The following is a 22,111-nucleotide window of genomic DNA, read 5'->3' as shown; positions in this document are numbered from 1 at the left end:
TTACATAGTGCAGAAAGTGGGTGAGTGGCTGAGACAGAGACACCATTCACCCTATTATAAGACACTGTACAATCAACATGATTTTGAAGCTGTTATTTCGAGGTTAAAAAGTTGCATACTGTTGCTTTAAGCAGGTACAATATGTACCAGCATGGTTGAGCATGTTAGCATGCAAACATTTGCCAATTAAACACAAAGTACAACTGGGGTTGATGGGTACCAGTTGTGCAAGTTTGGTCATTAAAAAAAAACAAAGGTCTGATGATGGTGCTAGATGAAGAGTCAGCTGATCACCAAAGTCAGGACAATTCAGCTCAAGTGAAACATGAATGTCTGAATCAAATTTCAGTGCAATCCATTAAATAGTTGCTGGGATATTTCAGTCCGGATCAAAGCGGTTGACCAACTGACCTACATAAAATCTGTTTGTTCCCAGACTTTCGGGTCAGTGTGCATGATGATGATGGGAGCTAAATTATACACACAATTAAACACACTGTTTGGAAACCAGAGCCAAGTCAACCGGGTTTCATAACTTTATTCTGATAAAAAGAAATACATTTCTTAATATATAATAAATTAAATAACAAAAATAAAATAATATCCAATAAATCTTTCAAGTTCCTTCAAAACGATTCCTGACATGTTCAGGATGTGGAAATAAACCAAAAAAAAAAATGTGCAGCCACATTCAGCATCACAGCTTACATGAAGATACTATACTGTATGTGCATGTACTGTAAATAAAAAAATAAAGCACTGCATACCATGGTACATTATACAGTACAATAAAGCTACAATACAATAAATAATATAAAACCTTAAAAATAGGCCTCTGTATACAACATGACATTTAATATAACACATGAGACTGAAATCAGATTGAACAAAGTCACTGTCCCAAGGATGAATCAGTCTGTAAGGCTGCTCTAAACAGGACAGAGCAACTATCTTCACATCAGCCTGACGTACATGAAACATGTTTCTTAATTCCAGAGAGGCAGCTGGATCAACAGGCCAGATTTTTGCGATATCATGATAAAAAAGGGAACACTCTCACGAAGATCCTGTTGGAGCAAACGGATTACTCCAATGTTGTTTTAGTTTATGGAACAGAACAAATCGTATGCATGCCTAACATGCTTATAGATACTGTCAGGAAACACAGCTTCTGCAGAGAGGAGTTAAACTGATGAATCAAATCCAGTCAGATGTGAAAGTGACAACAAAATCATTCATCACTGAAAACTGAAAGGCATTTCATCCTCTGCTTTGGGAAAGGATAAGATTCACTTAAGGAAGCATCAGTGATGGACCACAAACCAACCTATAAGTCATTCTGGTGCAATGCCACAAGCAGAAACACAGTGAAATTAAAACGTGAAGAAGTGAAAGGGAGATCTGAACACGTGTTACGTGCGAATGCAGCTTTAAAAAGAAACGTGCAGAATGTGAAACTGAAAACATCTAAAACACGTGGCTGAGTCGTCAAGACACGAACAAAAAAAATTCAAATTGCAACATTATCTCTGAACGCTGGAGTCTCTCTGGAACCATTCAGAAACCATTCATCCATCAAGGGACACCCACTTTAAAACAGAAAGGTTAGAGTGTCTTCACAAGCACTCCTGGTATTACGATATAAGGGGGCTTTAAAATAAGTTCATGATACTTGGCAAGTAGCAAAGAGCATTTCTGTCTATTTGGAGGCACTGTCCCTTCTGTAGGGCAGGCAGTGTGGAGGAGAGGCTGGAAACGAGGGCAGTGAGCCAACTTCTGGCTGAAATAACTCAAATATGCACAATGTGGCTTGAACCTTGAGTCCATTAACACCTTGTGTGTGTGTGTCAGTGTGTGTTTAACATAAAGCATGTGCGTATTTCGTGTAAAGTAAAAAGAAAGACACGATTGGGTAAATGTTCTTTCGGTGGAGCAAGAAGCTCGTTAAAGCAAAGGATAGTAAATATATGCAGTGTGTGTGTGCAGCATTTGACTCTCTCCAGAGCCGAGGCGTGTGTTGACATCCTGGCTCAGTCAGATGCTATGACTTCCCTGTTATATAACCCTGCATGTGGCTTTGCCTCTGGAGAGGGAAGCAGTTGGGACGTGAGGGAGGGGGGGGGGGGCCTGCCCTGAAGCCAGAGCCTCCTCTGAACTGCATCATGTGAACACAGTGACTAAAACTGGCATTAGTGAACACATGTACTTGTAACTTTGTGAGTGAGAGATGCTTTCAGGCGGTGAGAGTGACTGTTTTTGGATGCTCTGCGTGCTGAACATGAGTGTGAAGGTCTGTCTCAGAGGTACAATGTGACAAACAGAAAAGCTGTGCGTCACGTGACGTGTGTGAGGTCCCGGCGCTGCAGCGTGTTCAAAAAGCTTGTGTCTATCCTTGGTCACAGGGCGATGCTGTTGGTCCTGCGCTCTGGAAAGCAGAACAGTGAGTTTGAGGGGTCGTCACAGTCGTCGGGCAGCCCGGTGTCTCCTGCTGCCAACGGATTCCTGCTAATGACCAAGTCCAGGCAGTCTCCTGCCTCTATAATTAGGGGCACAGTTAGACAACAGTCCAAGTCTCTGGTCCTGACACGGTTCACCTGGAAGATCACAATCAATGAAATCATGCAGTCAACATGTTTCTACATTCATATTTATCTAGCTGGATTAGTTTGACATTCTGGGAAATTAGCTTATTGCTCTACGAGTGAGAGTGAAATTTAATAAAAGGTCATACAGGTCTTAGGGAGTACTACTGCATATATGAAATAAAGCACTATAAAGCCTTTTGTGGCTCCAGAGGAAGCTGCATCTAATCTGATAAACTGCCTCCAGTGACGTCACTCAGTGGCTCAGTTGCATTGTGGGTAACGTAAGTGCCAGGTTTTAAAAAGGAAGAAGAATACGTGGAATAAAAAAGGCCAACAGTTATAATTGCGATGATAGATCAGTGGACTGCTTTTTAAACCTGGTGCCTACATTACCCACAATGCAACTTAGCCGCTGAGTGACTGGAGTAATCACTGGAGGCAATTTATCAGATTACATGCAGCTTCCTCTGGAGCCACAAAAAGCTTTATACTACTTTTGCAGCAGTACTCCCCAAGACCTGTAAAAACACTTTAATGTGTAAAATTGGTAGAGTTACCCTTTAAAAGCTGAGCGAGGAACCTATTTTGAAAAAAAACAACTTCATAGAAGATAGAAGACTGGAAGAAAAAGAGCATTATTTTTAAATGTAGCCTGAACAGAGACGGCTAGAGTATGCTAGCTGCTTACTGTTGTTTTCAGTTGTCATGCTAAATTAACCAACCATCTCCTGGCTGTAGCTTCATATTTAATAGATAGACATGAGAGTGCTATGAATACATTTGTCTAACTCTCTGAATCAAGAAAGTATATTTCCAGATAAAGCTAAGAGACTGCTAGCTCAGCATAAAGATTGTTTTCCCTAGCTTTCAGTCTTTATGTATTTATCTTCTCATCTAACTCTAGTCGGATAAGCAAATTTCCCAAAATGTAGAGTTTCTTTAAACACAACTTTACAGTACCTGAAGAATGCGGTCGAAAGGTTTTAACCCTGCCAGGTCAGCGGGGCCATCCGGGCGGATCATGTTGACAAAAACCCCTTTCTCCAGGAGCCCGTCAGATACGCTGAAACCAAAGTCACGGCTGTCATGGTCCTTCCTTACGGTCACCTGCAAATACAGGGAACCTCACAGTTACACAGAGGTCGACAGCACAATGTATTCATGATTATGCAGCTAGAGACTTCGACGCTGCTCAAGCAACTTAGTACAAAGCTGAATGGCTTAACTCATTATAGTCAAACGAGTCAATTATCCTCAGTTTTTACAGCCGCTTCTTTCACAATGCAAGCTTATGGAATAAAGTTTTTTTGGGCACCAGTGCATCATGTGCCTTTTATTTATTTATTTATTTTTAATTACACAGTTTGGCCACTACTTGGCTTCACAGCCTGGCACTCTTCCTGGGGGTTTCCTATAAACAGGAAGAAATTGCAAGCCTGACTCACAAATTAAAATGTTGCATCTTGTTTATTTTTCCGCATGCGCAGTGACCTCCTAGAGCGTATGCTAAGCTAAGCTAAGCTAAGATAAAAGCTGCGGGGTCATTGACAGGACATAATGTGTTTTATTCATTCTGTTGTTGTAATTGCCGCTGTTGAATTTCCTTGTGACTTTTTCATTGTGTGTGTAAAGAGGCTTGTAGCTCTGTTTTTAAAAGTGCTTTTTAAGAAAAATGTGGTACTATTCCTTTAAATTCAGCACCCAGATGAAAATACAGAGGGTGGAAATAATAAAGCTATGATAATCTATAACATAAAAAAAACATACAAGGTATTTTTACAGACAAACTTTCGCAGTAATCGTTGCTGCTGCTGTCACAGTGCTGTACAGGTGTCTTCTATTGTTTCCACCGTTACCTTCGTTATATACTAAACAGTTACTGTTTCCACAGACATACGCTTGTGTGTCTCTTGTTTCTCCTTTGAATTAGACCTACACTAATATAACAAGGTCAGCAGGTTTACCCATAACAAGAAACAGCTTTATAGGGGTGACTTGTGATGACTTTCCATGATATCATGTCAGATGTGTCAACTCTAAACACGGTTAATTTCCACGCTGCAGGACTGTGATGCGGTCTGTTAATACTGCCTGAGCCTCAGCCCAGTCAGTCAAACGCAGCACAGCGAGATGCACAGATGACACCAAACAAGTACGCAGGCAGTCCGGGGTCACAGCATGTGCAGCTGATAAGGTAAAGTTTAATGAGTGTTGTGTGTTTTTGACGTACACACTGCAAGTCCTGACTGGCCAGGTGTCCACTGGGTCCAGTTACACCGTACCGACAGGCACAGGGAGTCACGTAAAGGAGGCACGCAGGTATAAACTTCATAATGGGCGGATTCCCTCAGGACGCTGTTGTTTATACCTGGTTCATCAAGCTGTTAGTGCAGCTGACTGATCAGTGATCACATTTTCTCCTGAAAACACCCCAGACAGACACAAATATTAAATATTCTTTAACCAGGAACTTTGCCGAATTTTAGCCAGTTTTGAATCACTACAGTTTTCTATTTCAAAAGTATTTACATCTTTCTACTGCATAGAAAGGGCCATCTTTCCAGTGGTGAAATACGTCTTTGACTGAGTAATGGATACAGGGTACAATAATATTTTCACCAGGTAAAAAGGAATATAAATATTGGGTAAAAAAATCATCTTATCTTGATTAATTATAAGGGAAAAAGTTTTTTATTTTTTTATTTTTTTAAGTATATGGGGTACTTTAAATAGTTTTATCAGTGTGGGGAGAGGGTTGCGGCTTTACACATATCTAAAAACATGTTTATTTGTATTTACTTTTTAAAACGATAAAATACTGAGGAACAGTAATGCAGTTTCAGTGTTATATCCTTTTATGGACCCCTTGTTTCCTGTACTGTTTACTTTATGTATTTCATTGATGCTTCATGTACTAAATATTTACACCGTAATTTGTTGACTGTAAAGCGTTATCATGTGAATTTTTATTGTTTGTTTTAAAACTGTTTATTGTAATGTGGAGCTACCTTGTGCAGCGCCAGGGGGGTAGGGGACACAAGATCAGGGGGGTCCCCTTTGCCCGGCGATAGTACGTCCCTTCCTCTTATCGACACGTTCAGGTTGCTTTTGTTCTTAGACTCGCCACGGATTCGCTCGCTTTTAATGGGACTGATTTCAGAAGGAAACATTGAGTCTTCGTTGGTCTTCGTCTCCTCCAGGTACAGACTAAGAGCGCTACCTGTCATGGATGCCTGAAAAATAAATCACAAAAATAACAGGGATTATTAGACCACCATGGGTTAAAACTTAAATAAAGACTTCCATTGGAACACACAAACATTTAACCTCTCATGAACACAGAGCCTGATTACAGGCCAAGGCAGAAGCCGGTCAGTATGGCAGCAGGTGCCGGGCCTGTCAGATTTAATAACCGATTACACACTCTGGTGATTATCATAATGCTTCATCTGGCACAGTCACTTAGGCTGACACCCATTTATGAATACATGAGTAGGACAAAGCAGATGGAGGAGGATGTCAGGGTGGAGATGACAGGCGGGGCGGGCCTACCTCCAGCTCCCTGAGAATCTCCGACTGGCCGCAGGTCTCGAGGTCCTGCAGAGCCTGGGACCAGAAGCTGTCTTCCTGGTTCAGGGTGCCCTGGCAACGAGGGGGGCTGACGAATCTATGACAACGCAGGAACCAGAACATGAGAGCAGCCCTGTGGTCTCGAGGCCGGTGCAGCGTGGGAAATGCAGTTTTTTCGCTGCGTGCTGGAGAGTTCCTTTGGAAAATCTCTCACATTGAGGGTTTACCGTAAATTCTCCCACTTGTGGCAGCTCAAAGGCTGACGAGTCCGCTAGATTAGACAAAGCCTTTTTAAAAGAGTTTTTTTTTTTTTTCAATTTTACAAAAGCAACGTCGACCAAAAAGAAAATTGAAAGCATGTGACACAAAAGTTCAGGAAAAAAAAAAAAAGAAGTGTGAAGAGACAGATAAGGCTGATGTATCCTTGGGCGCTTTAGGTGCTTTCTGAGGAGAACGTTTTTTGGTGTGGACAGGGGGGGTGACAGAAAAAGATGCATCTATGTGAAACACCAAAGAGCTCGTGGGCAGTTAGTAAAGCAGATGAGAAAGAGAATACCTGAGAAAGAAGAGAAAAGGACAGTTTGGAAAAGCACAAAACATGACAGCATACAACACAAGATGAAGAGAAAATAATTCAGTTTGCCTTTTGTCAATGAACCCAAAGAAGAGGTAAAGAAAATCACAGAAGCTTTTACTGATACACAGTGGTGGAAAAAGTACAAAAGTACAATTTAAACAAATTAATTACTGCTGTATCTGGTTTGTTATTAGGGAACTAACTCTGAACTCCTAGTAAAAACTCATTAATCAAACTCACTCATCAACTAATGATAAAGTTTTTAGTTACTAATGAGTTTATAATAGGTGGCTACTCTTCAGGTTGCACAGAAAGAGTAACAAGGAGGCTGGAAACCACTTGTTATGGTTTAATGTTTACAATCTGTTATTTCTGAATATATTTTCTGAATTTCAGGGGGAAATACTGTAAAGTGAAAGTATAAAGTAACATAAAATTGAAATACTAATTCCCTCTATAGTCTACAGTATTCAGTTCTTGAATAAACATAGTTAGTTTCCACCACTGCTTGTGCACAGAATATGATTTAAATTAAATATGCCCTTTACTGCGAAAGACACTTAAAGCTGCACTGACATGAAACGAGATGTTGACAGGAAGGAGAGTGCAGACGTGTGCCCTTACCCAGGTAATTTTTCCCACTCATCCTCAGTAAATCTCCCATCATACAGCGCCGAGTGGTGGAGCAGACCTGCGGAGCTGGAGCTGGTTTGGTTCCTGTGCTTCGTACGTCGCCACTCGTTCGGATTGAGCAATAGATCGGACGCTTTGTGAAGATATGTCCCTGAAAATCAAGAAAATCCACTGACCTCATTAGAAGCAACACAGGAAATGGGTTGTTTTTAGACAGAGAGAACGTGTACAGTTGACCTCACCTTGGCTACCGTAACCTGCGTCAAACCCTGAGCTATCCCAGGAGCTCATCGCAGAGTCTATACTGGGCACAGTGGCAGAGTAGACCTCCGAGTGTTTGCTGGTCTTCTGGAAGTCTGTCAGGTCGTCCTCGGTGTCGCTTAAAAACCCGGCTTCTCTGTCCTCTGTTCTGTGGCGACCGTCTGACTCTGGGAATGAAAAGCAAGAAAAGTCAGCATTAAACAAGAAAGAAGTGCACTCTTATTTTTAAATCACTTTATGCTTCAGAATATGTCGTCTGAAGTCGTGCAATATGTTGTTTTTGTTTGTTTGTTTTTCTAATGACACTTGCATGTACATACAATGTATGCATGTGGTCACTGAAGGTTAATTGGTGGTATGACAACTGTCTGCACTTAGCCCAAGTTTTCCCTGAGGGCACAATAAAGTGTAGCGTATTGGGATTGTAGCGTAAAAAGCTAAATCAACCCGCTTGTTTTTTTTAATTTGTGACCATATTTTTTGTGTTTTTTAACTGCTCATTTTCTCTCTCTCTTCTCTTTTTCCCCCACTCATGTACGAGTGCTTTGTTCCTTTTTAAAATATACATAAAGTTCTTTCTTTGAAGTAATTTATCATTCTTCTTCTCAGATCAAGAGGAAAACAACGTGTGATCACTGAAGGATGAAGGGAATAAACAACTGAATGTTGGCATAAGTGAGATGATCCCTCCACAGGAGAATAGACAAGCAGAAAAAAGAGAATGAATGAAATGGAAAATATATATATATACACTACAGACAAAATCAGAAAAAAAATCCTCCCCACTTGTTTGGAATGAATGTTTGAGGCTCATGAAACACACAAAATGAAATGGTGAAAAGTGAATGTAATGTGTCATTTTAGACATTTCAATGATTGTTTTTCCTTTTTCAGACTTTTGTGGTTTTGCTTTCTTATCCTTGCCTCACCAATTTTTTCAAACTGCTTTGGGGAATTACAAGGAAATTTTCAGAAAACGTCACATTCTTTCAGCATATAACAAATATTCATCATCACAGATCATCACATACTTTTCAATTGTTGTGTTTTTTCTATGAGGGAGGGAAGGTTTGTTGCATAAGTCAGATGGCTTCTTGACCTCTCCTGACACACCTCTTGTCTCTTCATCATGTGGGTTTTATGTAATCTTATATCTACGCAAATAAATAAATAGTTGAGGGAAAATAAAAACATACGATCGGCTTGTTTCTTGATCTTGAGGGTGACAGACTCCCCGGCCATCTGCAGGAGATGGATGGCCTCGCTCAGTGGCTTCCCTTTCAGACTGACCCCGTTGATGGCGAGGACTCTGTCCCCTATATGGATGGCCCCGGTCCTGCAGGGTTAGGAGAGCAGAGGAGACAGAGATACCAGAGTATACCAGACAGTACCGGCGGGCGGGCCGGGAAAAACTGTCAGGCTGCCAGTGTGCCAACTGAGATGGAAACAAAGGGGCTTCTTGTTACAGAACAAAACGAGACAGCCATTGTTTGCTGTCTTGTTTATTTTAGAGAAAACAAAGTTTCCAAAGGAGGCTGATAACAGCGCTGACTAACCTCAGCCTGATGTGTCACCATTTTCTCAAATAACTCTCTTAACTCCCGGCTTGTCATACCTCACCTCACCTCTGCCCCCTGCCCTCCTGCCTCCTGCCCCCTGCTCTCCTGCCCTCCTAACCTCCTGCCCTCCTCACCTCCTGCCCTCCTCACCTCTTGCCCTCCTGCCCTCCTCACCTCTCTGCCAGGCCTTTTTTGGTGAGGCCAGAAATAACAATGGGGTCAAAGGGCTCCTCTGTGCCAGAGATCGTGATGCCCAGTGGTCCGTTATATCTCTTCAGCTCCACTGTGTAGATTATAGAGCCCGACATCTCCAACTCATCTACAACACATAGGGGGGACAGTAGACAGCATGCATAAGACTCAAGACTATAAACCCTGTGAACACTTTATGATGGAAATGAACAAATATGAGCTATTTAACTCTTTTTACATCTAATTGTATTCTCACTGTACTGCTTTGCTCATATAAAGACTTCAATGTATTACTCAAGTACAAGTATTGCAATGGACAATAACTCAAGTTTCAAAACTACATTTCACTGGTTTTAGGTGTGAGACAATAAGATATGCAGGTTTTCCTAATTTTCTATAATGTCACACTTAAAGGAGCAGTTCAACCAAAAATGAAAATACAGTCATTTTCTAATAAACCTATTGAATCTATACAACCCCATGGTGAGGTTTGGTAGTCCACGAAGCATTTCTGGAGTAGATGGGAACTTGTTTTGAAGCGTGAACAACACAAAATGGCTCCATACAGCTTATCTGGCATAATCCAAGTCTCCTGGAGCCCAGAGATCCCAAATTGATTTGGAGACACGTTATTTACACCCTCATGTAGCCCGTCATTTCATACAGGATGCACACCAGCGCTTTTAGCTTCGCCGCTACACCGAAGATTCCAGCTTAGAAGAGGGTGTAAATAATGTCTTTTCAAATCAGTTTGGGATCTCGTGGCTTCCAGAGACATGCATTACAACAGACTGTATGAAGCTGTATGAAGCAATTTTCTGTTTTTTTTTCTGTTTTTAATGTTTTACAACAAGTCCCCATCGACTTCAGTTGTTAAGGAGAACGCTGCAACACTGTTTTGCCGTGAAGCTCCAGAAATGTTTTGTGGACAATAAAACTTCACCTGACGTTTAATTGTCATGGAGGCAAGTAGATATTTACTGAATTCTCATTTTAAGTTGAACTTTTCCTTTAATATATTGGGAGCTTGGACTGTGAGGTGACAAAACAAGACATTAGAATATGTAAACTTGGGCTTTGAAAACCTGTAATAGACATTTGTAACAACTTTTGGACATCGAGATGGTCCAAATAATTCATCAATTATCCAAGAGAAAAAATTTTAAAAAACCTCAACAAAGCAAACAGTTGCCAACATAGGGGTCAGTTCCCCTCATAAGGGTCACAAGATAAAAGGGGTCATGAGATGAGAAGCATAACTAAGTAAGTTTGGCTGTCAGATAAATGTAGTGGAGTAAAACACGAATACTATACTGCCTCTGAAATGTAGTGGCGCTGTACCTCAAGTACCTCAAAATTGTACTTTAATCTACTGGTTACTTTCCACTACTGCTTATATTACAGGTTGTAGTATATTTGGCGTTTTAAGGCATTATTGTACCAATGTTGTCCTCGTCTTTCTGGATCCGGAGTTTGACCATGTCCTCGGCCTGCTGCAGGACGTGCATGGCGTCCTCCATGGTGCAGTTCTCCAGACGCACGCTGTCGATGGCGAGCAGCCTGTCTCCAGGCTCCAGAGTGCCTGTTCTACCAGACACAGAGCGAGAGGATCACAACTATTAACAGGAAACAAGGGAGCTGCATCTCCTGACTCAGTATGAGAATCCTATTAGCCCGGGTGTCTCAGTGGGATCGTCGGGGGTGACCGTAACCTCACCCTCAACCTAATCAACACTGAGCCCTTCTGAAATGTAGCTGCTCTGCCCCACTGATCTAGTTTTGATAGCTCCAATCCAATTAGGCGTGTATTACACAGTGGATTCACAAAACAATTTTATTTTGTTCAGGAATAATCCCACATAAGAGAAACTAGTTCACCCTGAACCGTCAACGCCACCGGAACTGAAAGGCTGTGTGTGATGAGAGGACATACCTGTGTGCTATGCTTCCTTTCCTGATGTCAGAGATGATGAGGGGCTTGCCGGGTTTCTTACTTGCTGATTAAACACAAGAGAAATTACAGTGTTTTTTATTTTAGGATGTGTGATATGAGGGCAAACATCTTAAAATCACTCGGCTTCCTCATCTCGGCTTCCCCGTTTGTTTTTATAGAGCAGAGTTGGAGCAGAAAAGGTCGTGATGAACACTGGTGCGAGTTACTATTATTCAGGGGTAATGAGGTATGTGCCCTCGCCTCGCCTTCGTTTTATGGATCACAGAACATTGATTCAAAGGAGATTTACAGTGTGCAGGTCTGTGGAGGATTATTGAGCAACACTGCCCCCTGCTGTACGTCTCAATGCTGACAGACTCACCGCTGATGGTGATCCCCAGCTCCACTCCTCTTCTCTTGGGTAGTTTAACGTGGAAGGTGCCACTGCTGGGAACCACAGACTCTGATTGGGATTTAAAAGTAAATGTTAGCACTAGAGTACAAATACTGTAACAAGATCTCACAGTGAGAAATTATCTGCTGCTATGATACCTGCGACATCAAATTCAATCTCCACGGTGACCTTGTTGGCCAGAGCAGAGTCTCTGAGCAGCTGATGGGCTTCCTCCAAAGTGCCATCTTCAGTCGGGATCCCGTTAATGGACAACAGTCGGTCCCCGACCTGCACCAGCCCACACCTTCACACAGAGAAAAAGACACGGTAAAGCATTTTTACCCCTTTATATGATAATAATAAAAGAAATATTAATTTAGAAGAAATGTCGTTGGGTATAAATGTCACGGGTGGTAATAACATTTCTAATAGGGCTGCAACTATTATTATAATCATTGATTAGTACTGTATGTTTATTTTTTCACCCCAGTCAAATCTTTTAATTGTCAGAAGAAGGTGAATGACATCACAAGTTCCCAGAGCCCAAGGTAAACAGGTCAGTTAGGCTTTATTTAATAGGAGGGCTCATTGAGATCAAGATCTCAAGGAGAGACCTCATGTATGAAAACAACTTTCATGCATGGTGTCTACTACAGCAGAGAGATATTTGGAAGCCATTTTTAAACCAAACCACCTGGTGGTGGATCCCCAAAGCTTTGTCCACAATTGCAGTTAATTATAATCTTTGTATCTCTTTGTCATCTTGAAATATGTCATCAGAAACTCAGAATGGCAGAGGAAAAAGATGATGTGCCAAGTGCCTCTGGATTGGTGGTGGTGCATTTTTTTGTATGTTTTATTTTAAGTTATGATATAATTTACGGAAGCCCTAAAGGGCCATGCATTCATACATTTTATTTCCTCTGTTTTCCTGTGATAACGAGTTAATGTCATTTGTGTTCTCGGGAAAACGGCAGTTGTTATTTCGAGATAATAACTCAAGATCTTCTCGAGCTATTATCTCGAAATAACAACTGCCGTTTTCCCGAGACAACGATATAATTAATTTCTCAAGATCTCGAATTAATTATATCGTTATCTCGGGAAAACGGCAGTTGTTATTTCGAGATAATAACTCGAGATCTTCTCATTGCAGGAAACATCATTCAGTGTAGCAATCTTCTCATTGCAGGAAACATCATTCAGTGTAGCAATGTCAGGAGGAGCAGGAGCATATCGATCACCACATCACATATCTGTTCAATCAAGGTCTGACACAGGCTGAAATAGCATTATGCCTTGCTATTACAGATAATATACACATTAGTGTGCATAATCCAAAAAGACGTTAGCAAGGCTTCAGCTATATCGGCGGCGCAATCTAAGTGAGCCTGATGTCGTCGTTAACTACATAGTTGACCAGCTACGAGGTCCCGGGCGTCTCCATAATCTCAGGCCTATCATATCACAGTCATTATCTCGAGATCTCGAAATAATTATATTGTTATCTCGGGAAAACAAAGTTTCGTTATCTCGAGATCTTGAATTAATTATATTGTTATCTCGGGAAAACAAAGTTTCGTTATCTCGAGATCTCGAGAAAATTAGCCCGTTATCTCGGGAAAACGGCAGTTGTTATTTCGAGATAATAACTCGAAATCTCGAGAAAACAAATGAAATTAACTTGTTATCACGGGACAACGGAGGAAATAAAATGTATGAATGCATGGCCCTTTAGGGCTTCCGTAATAATTTACACTTGAGTGCAGTTTTATTAAATAGTGACATCAAATAGCCTTCGGATTGTGTCTAAATATAGACTTATTTTATCTCAATATAGGCCCAATAGGCAGAAGAAACCCTTTGGTGCATAATATCCACTGGAGTGGACAGATGTATTTCAAGTCAGAGACAAAAGATGTACAAAAAAGAAAAAGAAAGATGATAATAAAATCTGGCAAAAAGTGTTTCTAACATACGTTCTGAGAATTAAATGGATTTAACTGTCCATATTTACACCGCTCCTTAAAAATAGCATATTGAAAAGACTTATTTACATGAGATTTCACTTGTTTAAGAGTACTTATTAGATTACTTTACAATTTTACAGGTTGTTTGGAGTATATAGTTTATGGTATGTTGAACTGTCTTGCATATTACAGAGATGAGTTGTTGCAATTAGACCCATTGGTTCTCATCCTTGGGTTCAGGACCCGAAGGGGGTCACAACATAATTTCCAGAAAAAACATATTTTAGACTGCGAGATAGTTTGACATTGTACTGCCTGTTTGGTGATGTAATTTACCTTAAAATAGATTTTATTGAGTGTGTTTGTAAGAGTCAAAGTGTGTGTGCACATGAGTACTGACTGGACAGACACACAAAAACATCCTCTTTTTTAAATCTTGGCACTTTCAGGGTGTTGTGAGTGAAAAGTCCCAGTGCTGGGTGGAGAGGGGGCGTGAACACCGACGTCCTTTTTCTGAGGGGTTGAGAACTGCTGATTTAGCCTACCTTCATTGATTTAGTATGGACAAAATAAAAGAAACACCCGGTAAACAGATAGTTCAGTCATCAAACACAAAGTCAAATGCTAATTAATTAAAACAGTTAAAAATATGTTTAAAACTATCAGAAATTTGAACTTTAATGTCCCTCAGGTGAATCAGTGTCTCATAGATATTGGTTTGGAAAAAAATGGTAGAAATAAAAAACAACAACCTTTTTTTCAATAACTTGGAGCATCAATTAATTACCTATATTTTGGATGATTGACTTCCTGTCTATTAACTAATCAATAAATCTATTAACCGTTTCAACATGCCCACTCGCGCAGCACCAAAGCTTTGTATTTGACATTTAAGACTCTGACGAGTGACACATTCAGCCTGTGTGACACCACATGTCACGTAGGCTGAATGTTTAAAATGTCATGTATAAAATGAAATACATCCTCTGGGCTTGACATATACACACTGACTCACTGACCTTACATGAACTTGAAACATGAATCACCTCAACAAGCAAACGCACACACAGAAAGAAAAAAGAGATATCACACATATCACACATTTAAATCAGACCCCTAATTGCAAACACAGAAGCACTGTCAACTGATATTAATTCACTAACCACCGCTGCTCATTAACCTTGTGTGGAGGCTGACACACCAACATCATAGTCGGATGCTGTACTTGAGTCACTCCTGTCCGACCGCTGCTGGACTACATCGTGTTACAAGACCCGGGGGAGACGGCCCCCGGACCCCCGGCACAGACACCATCATTAATCTTTCAAGACAAGGACGGATACGACGAGCTGGCCTGAGCGGAGCTGTGTGTTAATTAGGCTGCAACATGTAGTCCTGATCAATACAATACAACATACCAATATAGAGGGCTTTTCACCATTAATGAACACTGGCTGCATCATGGATAATGTGTGATAAATCTATGACTGCTTAAATTAGTCCGAAAAACTTAAGACTAACGTTATTGCTGAGTCTATTGACTTCATAACTAAAGCTTCTTTCGGCTTGTGACGCTTTAAAACAAAGTAAATATTGATACTTGTGACCAATTACTAGATACATGTGTCTACCAGTTGTTTCCAGGTCAACCAAAGACCTTTTTTTATTCTAAATTTTTTTAAAAACTAAGTAAAGCGAGACTAAAAGACGAGGCTAGACGACTGCAGGATTCGGTCATTAGCTTTTTACTTAACGCTTCAAAAAATCCAAAACATTTGTTTTCTTGTGAAGATTATCTCGTAAGTATCATAAACTTCTGTTTACCATAAAGCTTTGAGTGCTTTTTGTATGCTAACCTGAAAGGTCCTGCAAAAAAAAAAAAGCCTATGGGATTTTTCATTGGATTTTGGATTATTATAGAAAATATGCAAACACAAGATTATGACACTTACACGTTCCGTTCAGCAAATTTCATGACCATCTATCGAATAGTTGAGACATTGTACTAAAAAAAACCCAAAAAATTCAACCTCATGGTGGTGCTAGAGGAAACATCATGACATCCTTGTTAAGTCATTAGGATTCATCCTCAGGGGACAATGAATGTCTGTACAAAATTTCCTGGCAACTGTTATTGACCAGTCTGGACCAAATTGTGATGGGCCAAACAACTGACTTTGCCCTCCCTAGAGCCAGTGATCCGCTAGTGTGCCTAATAAAAAAGCAAAGATTGGATGAAACTCTGAAAAAAACACGGCTAACTTTGAAGCAGACAGCATGTTTTTCTGCCTATAATCATCTTGTGACCCGTAAAATTCATCTTGTGACCCCTTCATAGGTCCTGCCCCTCAATCTGTGAACTGCAGCGTGAGACAAACTCAGCTCTAATGCGGCTGCCCTCAGCTGAAATACTCATTGAGACATCAGGCTAAAATTAGCCCTTTTCACATGTGGCTGAATGATTAGCGCCATGGCCGCCTGGTTCAAGGTGACTCCCTGTGACATTAGTTTACATGTTAGGTGTCTCAGTGCGTTACCTCTCGGCTGGGCTGTCGGGCTCAATAAAGCGGATGACTGGGGGAGAAGACAGGGTTTCTGTGGCAAAGACACCCCCCTGCAGCTGGATCCCAAAACCAGTGAGCGGATCCCCCCTCAGGATGACCTCGCTCGTTTCCACATGAAAAACCTGCCCCCCTGGGCCGACAGAACTGGACGCCAGAGATACTGAGGGAAGGAGGGAGGGGGACACACATCAGAGAGAGATATTAGCAGAGAAGTGGCAGATAAATAGAGCAAGAGAGGGATTGTGGGAGACAAAAAAAAAAATGGAGGAGGGTAAGGGGAAGAGACATGCTCCCACAGAGACGACAAAGGCAATGAGACACATATCAGAGTTTGTGTCAGTCATGTTTACGTCAGTGATCAGTCAAAGCTGTTCACACAGTGAGGGGGCGAAGCGGAAGGGAAAGGTGTTTCAAGAGCTACAGCTGCAAAACATTTGAAAAAAAGGGGCAGTTCACCTAAATTACAAACAATTAAAAAAAACAAAGAGGTTAAAGGTCTAATGTTTAGGTTTTATAGGGATCTACCAGCAGAAATGTAATATTCATTAACACGTTTTCATTTGTGTATATATTCACATGAAACTAAGAATGGTTTCCACTATAGACTGAGCATTTTAGCAGCCGCTTACAAGAGAGGCAGAGATGAGGGGTGTTCTTACTGGTTGTAATCTGTAACCTCACCATTAGATGCCACTAAATCCCACACACTGGACCTTTAATCTATGTGGCCCCGAAGACACCTTTAATTTTACATATGAGGTTTTGCGATTGCTGCTGCCACTCCAATACAACGGATGTGAATACAATTTCATTTGTGATGCTCACAGCATTGAAAAAAGACTCTTAGCACGGTGCTTTCAGCTAAATGTTAGTATAGCTCACAATGACAACGCTAACATGCTGATGATTTGCAGGTATAATGTTCACCTTCCAAGTTTATCTCACTTCCTGCTCTATATGCAAATAAACATGTACATTACTGAAACAATCAGTGTTGTTTTACACAAAGAACAAAATATGATCATGTTTAACATTTGCCAAATTAACAAGAAGACCTAAATAATTAAGAAATTGTCATAGACACTGTTTGGCAAAGTTTATAAAGTTTCTCCGAACTCAAAAATATGAGAACTTCCTCCACGGATGATGGATGAAGGCGTGGATGATTTACGCAATCTTTGTTAGGTTTCTCACTCAACAACTCTTAAAATCAAACAATTTGGATGGATTCAAGGGATGCTGTGGTTACTAGTTAAATGGTTAGTTAAAAGTGTGTTCACAAACATCTGCTGCTTCATTAGACAGGTGACAGAGCCCAAACACGTCATCGACATTACAGTGAACTACATTGAAAGGACAGTGTGTGATCCGTTCTGCCTGTTGTCGTTGCTTCTTCTTCATGCTATGCGTCAGTTGAGTGGGCGGTCCTGCATGTGTGACACGCTGCTAAAAGTATGTGGTCACATGTGGCCCAGACCGCCTCCGCACGTTGTCCAAGTGATGAGATTTCAAATGCGTCCTCAATGCGTCACGGAGGTGTTCACACCTGTACTTAGAGCTGTCCACTTGTGATCAGATCACTCAGGACGCATGTTGATACCTCGTCTGAACAGGGACATTGTCTATATAGAAACTGTAACAAGTCAGCGATGGTGAAGACTGTAGATTACGTTGTTTGAACAACTATTACATTTATTTCTTTTCTTTTTAGTTTATTAATATGTCCATTGATACACATACAGGTTGTAGTTTATGGTGACATATGCAGAGAAGCGTTTCTGTCGCTTAGCCTGCTTTAGTGATATAAATATGGAGACTGAGAAAACAAGTAACTTCCTAATTTTTGTTGAACTGACCCTTTAATATGAAACAAAAAGGGAAGAGGCAGGCATTTTGTCATACGTGAGCTCTTGTGGTCCTTCTTCCTGTTCCTCCTCCTGCCGGTGGAGCTGCGGGGGCTGGTGGGGGCGATGGGAGGGATGGGGCAGGGCAGCGTGTTGCTCCCCTGGCTGCTGAAGCCTGAAGTGGCTGTGGAGGAAGGGGAGAAGCCACCACTCACCAGAGCTGAAAGGAAACATAGTACTACACGTATCAAAAAGGCTGGCACAGGGAGAACAAACCACATCAAGCATGACATTTTTATCCACATCCACAGCACCGGCAGCAGCATACGTTCACGGAAAACATGCACAAAGAAAACAGAAATGCGGTAACAGTGTTGGAGTAAACCTCTTGGAAAAGATTTAACAAACGTGCTGAAGAAAAGGCTCCTGCTATGGTGTCTCGCCAGCAGCAGTGCTGTCACAAGTGATAACTTACATTTGCAGTGGTCCTGCTGGTTGTGTGGGTGGCTCGGGCTGCTCCATGTCTTGCTATGGCTGGCATGTGGGGGATGGCAGTAGTTGCTGCTTTGGTCCCAGTGATGATGGTTGCTCTTCTGCACTTTTACTGCAGCAGCATGGAGGCAAACACATTCATTAGGTGAACAAAATCTACTCCTCTCTTCAGTTTTTTTTCTAAATTCTACCCATGAAATCACGCTTTCAATCCAATGTCTAAATTTGTAACCACGCCGCACGGCGCCTGGAGGAGAATTCAGAGCAGAGTAATTGATATTTAATGTTTTCATCATGGTACACTAGATTAAATCCTGTGGTTTAATGTATTTTGACGAGCATCACAGAATCAGTTAGTCACACGGAGCTGAATTTGCTTGAATGAGAAGTGCTGGGAAAAAAAAATCTTACTTTTACGAGCAAGCTTCCAAAAAGCTAAGTGCAAACTGGAGATCATTTTTATGATTTCATTTTCAAAAGAGCCCGAAGGTGCGAAAACAGTGTGAGTCAGTTGACCGCTGGGCATGATGTTGTTGTGTTCAGCAGGAAGTGATAGAGGCATGTGGCTTGACCTTGATTGGGCGCAGCTGAAAGCTTGATTGCTGATTATGCAGTGTGTGCGTCTGAATCTGATTGGCAGGCAGTTTGATCCAAATGTGTCTTAATTTAATCCTGTGTGATAACAAACAGTTTTGGTGACCTTTCCTGCTTTGAACGAGATTCTTCATAATTCTGAAAGGCATCGCATCCCTCATGTGTCACCCTGTTAGGCAGTATCTGTGAAGCACTCAAAGGGAAACAAGTGACCTCCTCCTGTGTGACACACACCTCAATAATTAACTTCCCCCTCACAGTTTCATGCAGCTGAAATTGTCGGCGAGCGTTACATGTGACAGTAATCCTCGCCGCTTCATTTGCAGGGGTCTAATCCACGACAACTTGCTCACATGGATGGAGGATTTGCTGGAAAACATGCATGACTGCAGTAGCGCTTGCCATATTCAGGGGAACCTGGTTAAATCCAACCGTATGTAATCAGACTACACACAGGAGAAACCTCTGGCCCTTTTCAGAGAGCCGGCTTCTTTTGGACTCAATCAAAACCTGTAAAGCTCTGGCAGCTTACGTTAAGCTCACCTAGGGGAAGCTCTCCAAGAAATGGTGTTTTTTCGATCCACGCTGAAACATTACCTCCTAATCTCTTAGTGGCCACACTGTATCAGTCTTATTAAATCCCCACAGGAGATTAGACAAATTGCATCTTATAATCATGTCTTCCCCTGGGGGGGAAAAGAAGCTGTGAAAATATGGTTTTATCTTAATGTCTCGGCGCTGTATTCAAGAAAAAGAGAAACTGGTACATGCCTGTAATATCATACAGAAGTGACGCCTGTGCTGCAGTTTGATTTGAGACGGATCAATAGCCAACATGAGCAAATGCAGTTAAATTATAGTTATAATTATAATTATTAAATCACTGAGTAATCCTGGAAAGTGTTCCTTTTTTTGCCTTCTTCAGATGATTTAATCTTGCATTGACACTGCTCAAAAATACACCAGAAAATCAGGATAAAAGACAGATGGACGTTTGGCAAATTAAAGTAAAGCACCGCGGACTGGGCCAGAGGAAAAATGCACAAAGAAAAAATCCAGAGGATTCAGCATCCTCCTCACAGAAGACTAAACTGCAGCTTATTACCCTTTGTCATGTTGTATGATTCCTCCCATGCTCACATGTTAAGGAAACCCTGCAGCTGCTGACCCAGAAATAAGCCCACAGAGCATGGCACGAACATGATCCCTGTCAGAGTGTGTGTGTGTGTGTGTGTGTGTGTGTGTGTGTGTGTGTGTGTGTGTGTGTGTGTGTGTGTGTGTGTGTGTGTGTGTGTGTGTGTTGGTATGCACAAGAGACCCAGTGTGTACCCAAAGACAGAGGGATTGTGGCCGGCAGCGCACACACACACACACACACTCACACACATGCAGAGGCTGATTCACAGCGCATGGATGAAGACAGCTGGGAGGCAGCCAGGCTCCTTACAGCTGTAGGTAAAACAGCTAACAGCAGATCAGTCACAGTGCAATCAGTGCAGAGGACAACATGCTGGAACTACAGCCCGGCGACTGTACATTCTCCACGATGAACTCACAACTTCTTCATAGGATTTAAATCTTGTAGCATCTGAAAATATGAGTCAGTTAGTTGACCTCTGTGAATCCTATGCACTGCCCTGCACATTCAAAGCCCACCTACACACTGGGCCAATATGCACATATTTTAATACTAATATTACATATTACAGTAATGTAATGTTTAACAGAGGAGGCTGAAAAGAGAAACAACACTACACCTGCACAGACATATCTGTAAGGCTATATTACTGTATTCTTTTCTTTTCTTCTTTCTGCTTTTCATTTTTAAAAAGTCTCCCGTGGACAGGTGGTTTATATTGGGGAAATATTGGATAATTTTACCTCATTTGGCCTCAAATGGTTAGTTTGAAAGACACGTGAGAAGCTTGGAGGAGAAATGTCGTTTTAGTAAAACTGATATCGACTCAGAGACGTGATGAGGGGCTCCAATCAGACGCTAGTTTTAGTTCAAGTCTGACAGATCGACAGGTCTGACAGGTTGAAACACTGGTTCTGGTTTAATCTTTAATCAGTGTTTTATTTTATAATCTTCTCATATGTTTTTATTATGTCAAATCTTAAACTCTAAAGTGATTCAGTAGTCCTTTCATCACTGATTGCACTGATTTGTATTTTGTGTATCTTTTTTACCCTTTCTGTTTTTCTTTTTTTTTAACTATCATTATTTATTGCTACTATTCTTTTAGCACAACCTTGAGAGCACGCTACGCTGTATGTCAATACACATATTGTTTGTGTATGTGACAAATAAAAGCTTTGAATGCCACTATTGGTAAATCTACAGAAAATTCAACTCTAACAGTTGTGATAATCGATTAGATGTTCTTTCTCTGATTACAGCTTTTCAAATGTGAAGATTTGCTGTTTTTGTCTTTTGTATATAATTGCAAACTAAATATCTTTGTTTCCTTTGACGGTCAGTTGACAAAAACAAGGATTTTGAAGACGTCTGGGTCTGGAAACATATTTCTCAACATTTCCTGCATTTTTAAAAGCTAAACATTGTATTTCTTTATATAAAAAAAACAACAACATGAAAATATGTGTCAGCTACAGCCCTAAATAATCTCTAGATGTCCCTTGCTTTGTCTCAAACCATGTCTTCTTTCACCATACCTATTCTCTTATCTCTCTGTCGTCTTTTTCTGTCACCTCAGAGTGTTACCTGTGTCCTGCGGCCTGACAGCAAGTCTGCTCTGACTGGCTGGGAGAATCTCCAGTTTAACAACATCAGCAGTGCTGGCCAGCAGCTGTGTGGCCTCCATCAGCGAGCAGTGCTCTGTGCTGGTCCCGTCTATGGACAGGAGGATGTCGCCCACATGCAGCGCTCCACACCTGAGAGAGTGAGACGGAGGCAGATTGTGTCAGTAGAGCTTTTGTGTC

At 41.3% G+C, this 22,111-nt stretch overlaps 1 protein-coding gene across 1 annotated transcript in view; it reads right to left on the bottom strand.

The window, feature by feature from the left end:
* Positions 1 to 512: 512 nt before the first annotated feature.
* Positions 513 to 22,111, bottom strand: part of LOC140999988 (glutamate receptor-interacting protein 2-like) — a 36,006-nt gene continuing 14,407 nt past the window's right edge. Inside the window, exons 9-24 of the mRNA XM_073470592.1 lie at positions 21,894 to 22,063; positions 18,558 to 18,686; positions 18,141 to 18,302; positions 16,212 to 16,398; positions 11,863 to 12,008; positions 11,693 to 11,773; positions 11,311 to 11,374; positions 10,819 to 10,964; positions 9,360 to 9,504; positions 8,823 to 8,962; positions 7,608 to 7,793; positions 7,357 to 7,516; positions 6,138 to 6,252; positions 5,594 to 5,818; positions 3,546 to 3,692; positions 513 to 2,594 (exon numbers count right to left, since the gene is read on the bottom strand). Coding sequence (XP_073326693.1) covers positions 2,397 to 2,594; positions 3,546 to 3,692; positions 5,594 to 5,818; positions 6,138 to 6,252; positions 7,357 to 7,516; positions 7,608 to 7,793; positions 8,823 to 8,962; positions 9,360 to 9,504; positions 10,819 to 10,964; positions 11,311 to 11,374; positions 11,693 to 11,773; positions 11,863 to 12,008; positions 16,212 to 16,398; positions 18,141 to 18,302; positions 18,558 to 18,686; positions 21,894 to 22,063 — 2,401 coding nt within the window. The 3' untranslated portion in view covers positions 513 to 2,396. The remainder of the gene's footprint in view (positions 2,595 to 3,545; positions 3,693 to 5,593; positions 5,819 to 6,137; positions 6,253 to 7,356; positions 7,517 to 7,607; positions 7,794 to 8,822; positions 8,963 to 9,359; positions 9,505 to 10,818; positions 10,965 to 11,310; positions 11,375 to 11,692; positions 11,774 to 11,862; positions 12,009 to 16,211; positions 16,399 to 18,140; positions 18,303 to 18,557; positions 18,687 to 21,893; positions 22,064 to 22,111) is intronic.

This window comes from Pagrus major, chromosome 7 (genome assembly GCF_040436345.1).
Source record: "Pagrus major chromosome 7, Pma_NU_1.0".
In the NCBI taxonomy this organism is placed as follows: domain Eukaryota; kingdom Metazoa; phylum Chordata; class Actinopteri; order Spariformes; family Sparidae; genus Pagrus; species Pagrus major.
The sequence above is the reverse complement of the archived record's forward strand: the minus strand, read 5'-3'. Positions and strand labels throughout refer to the sequence as shown.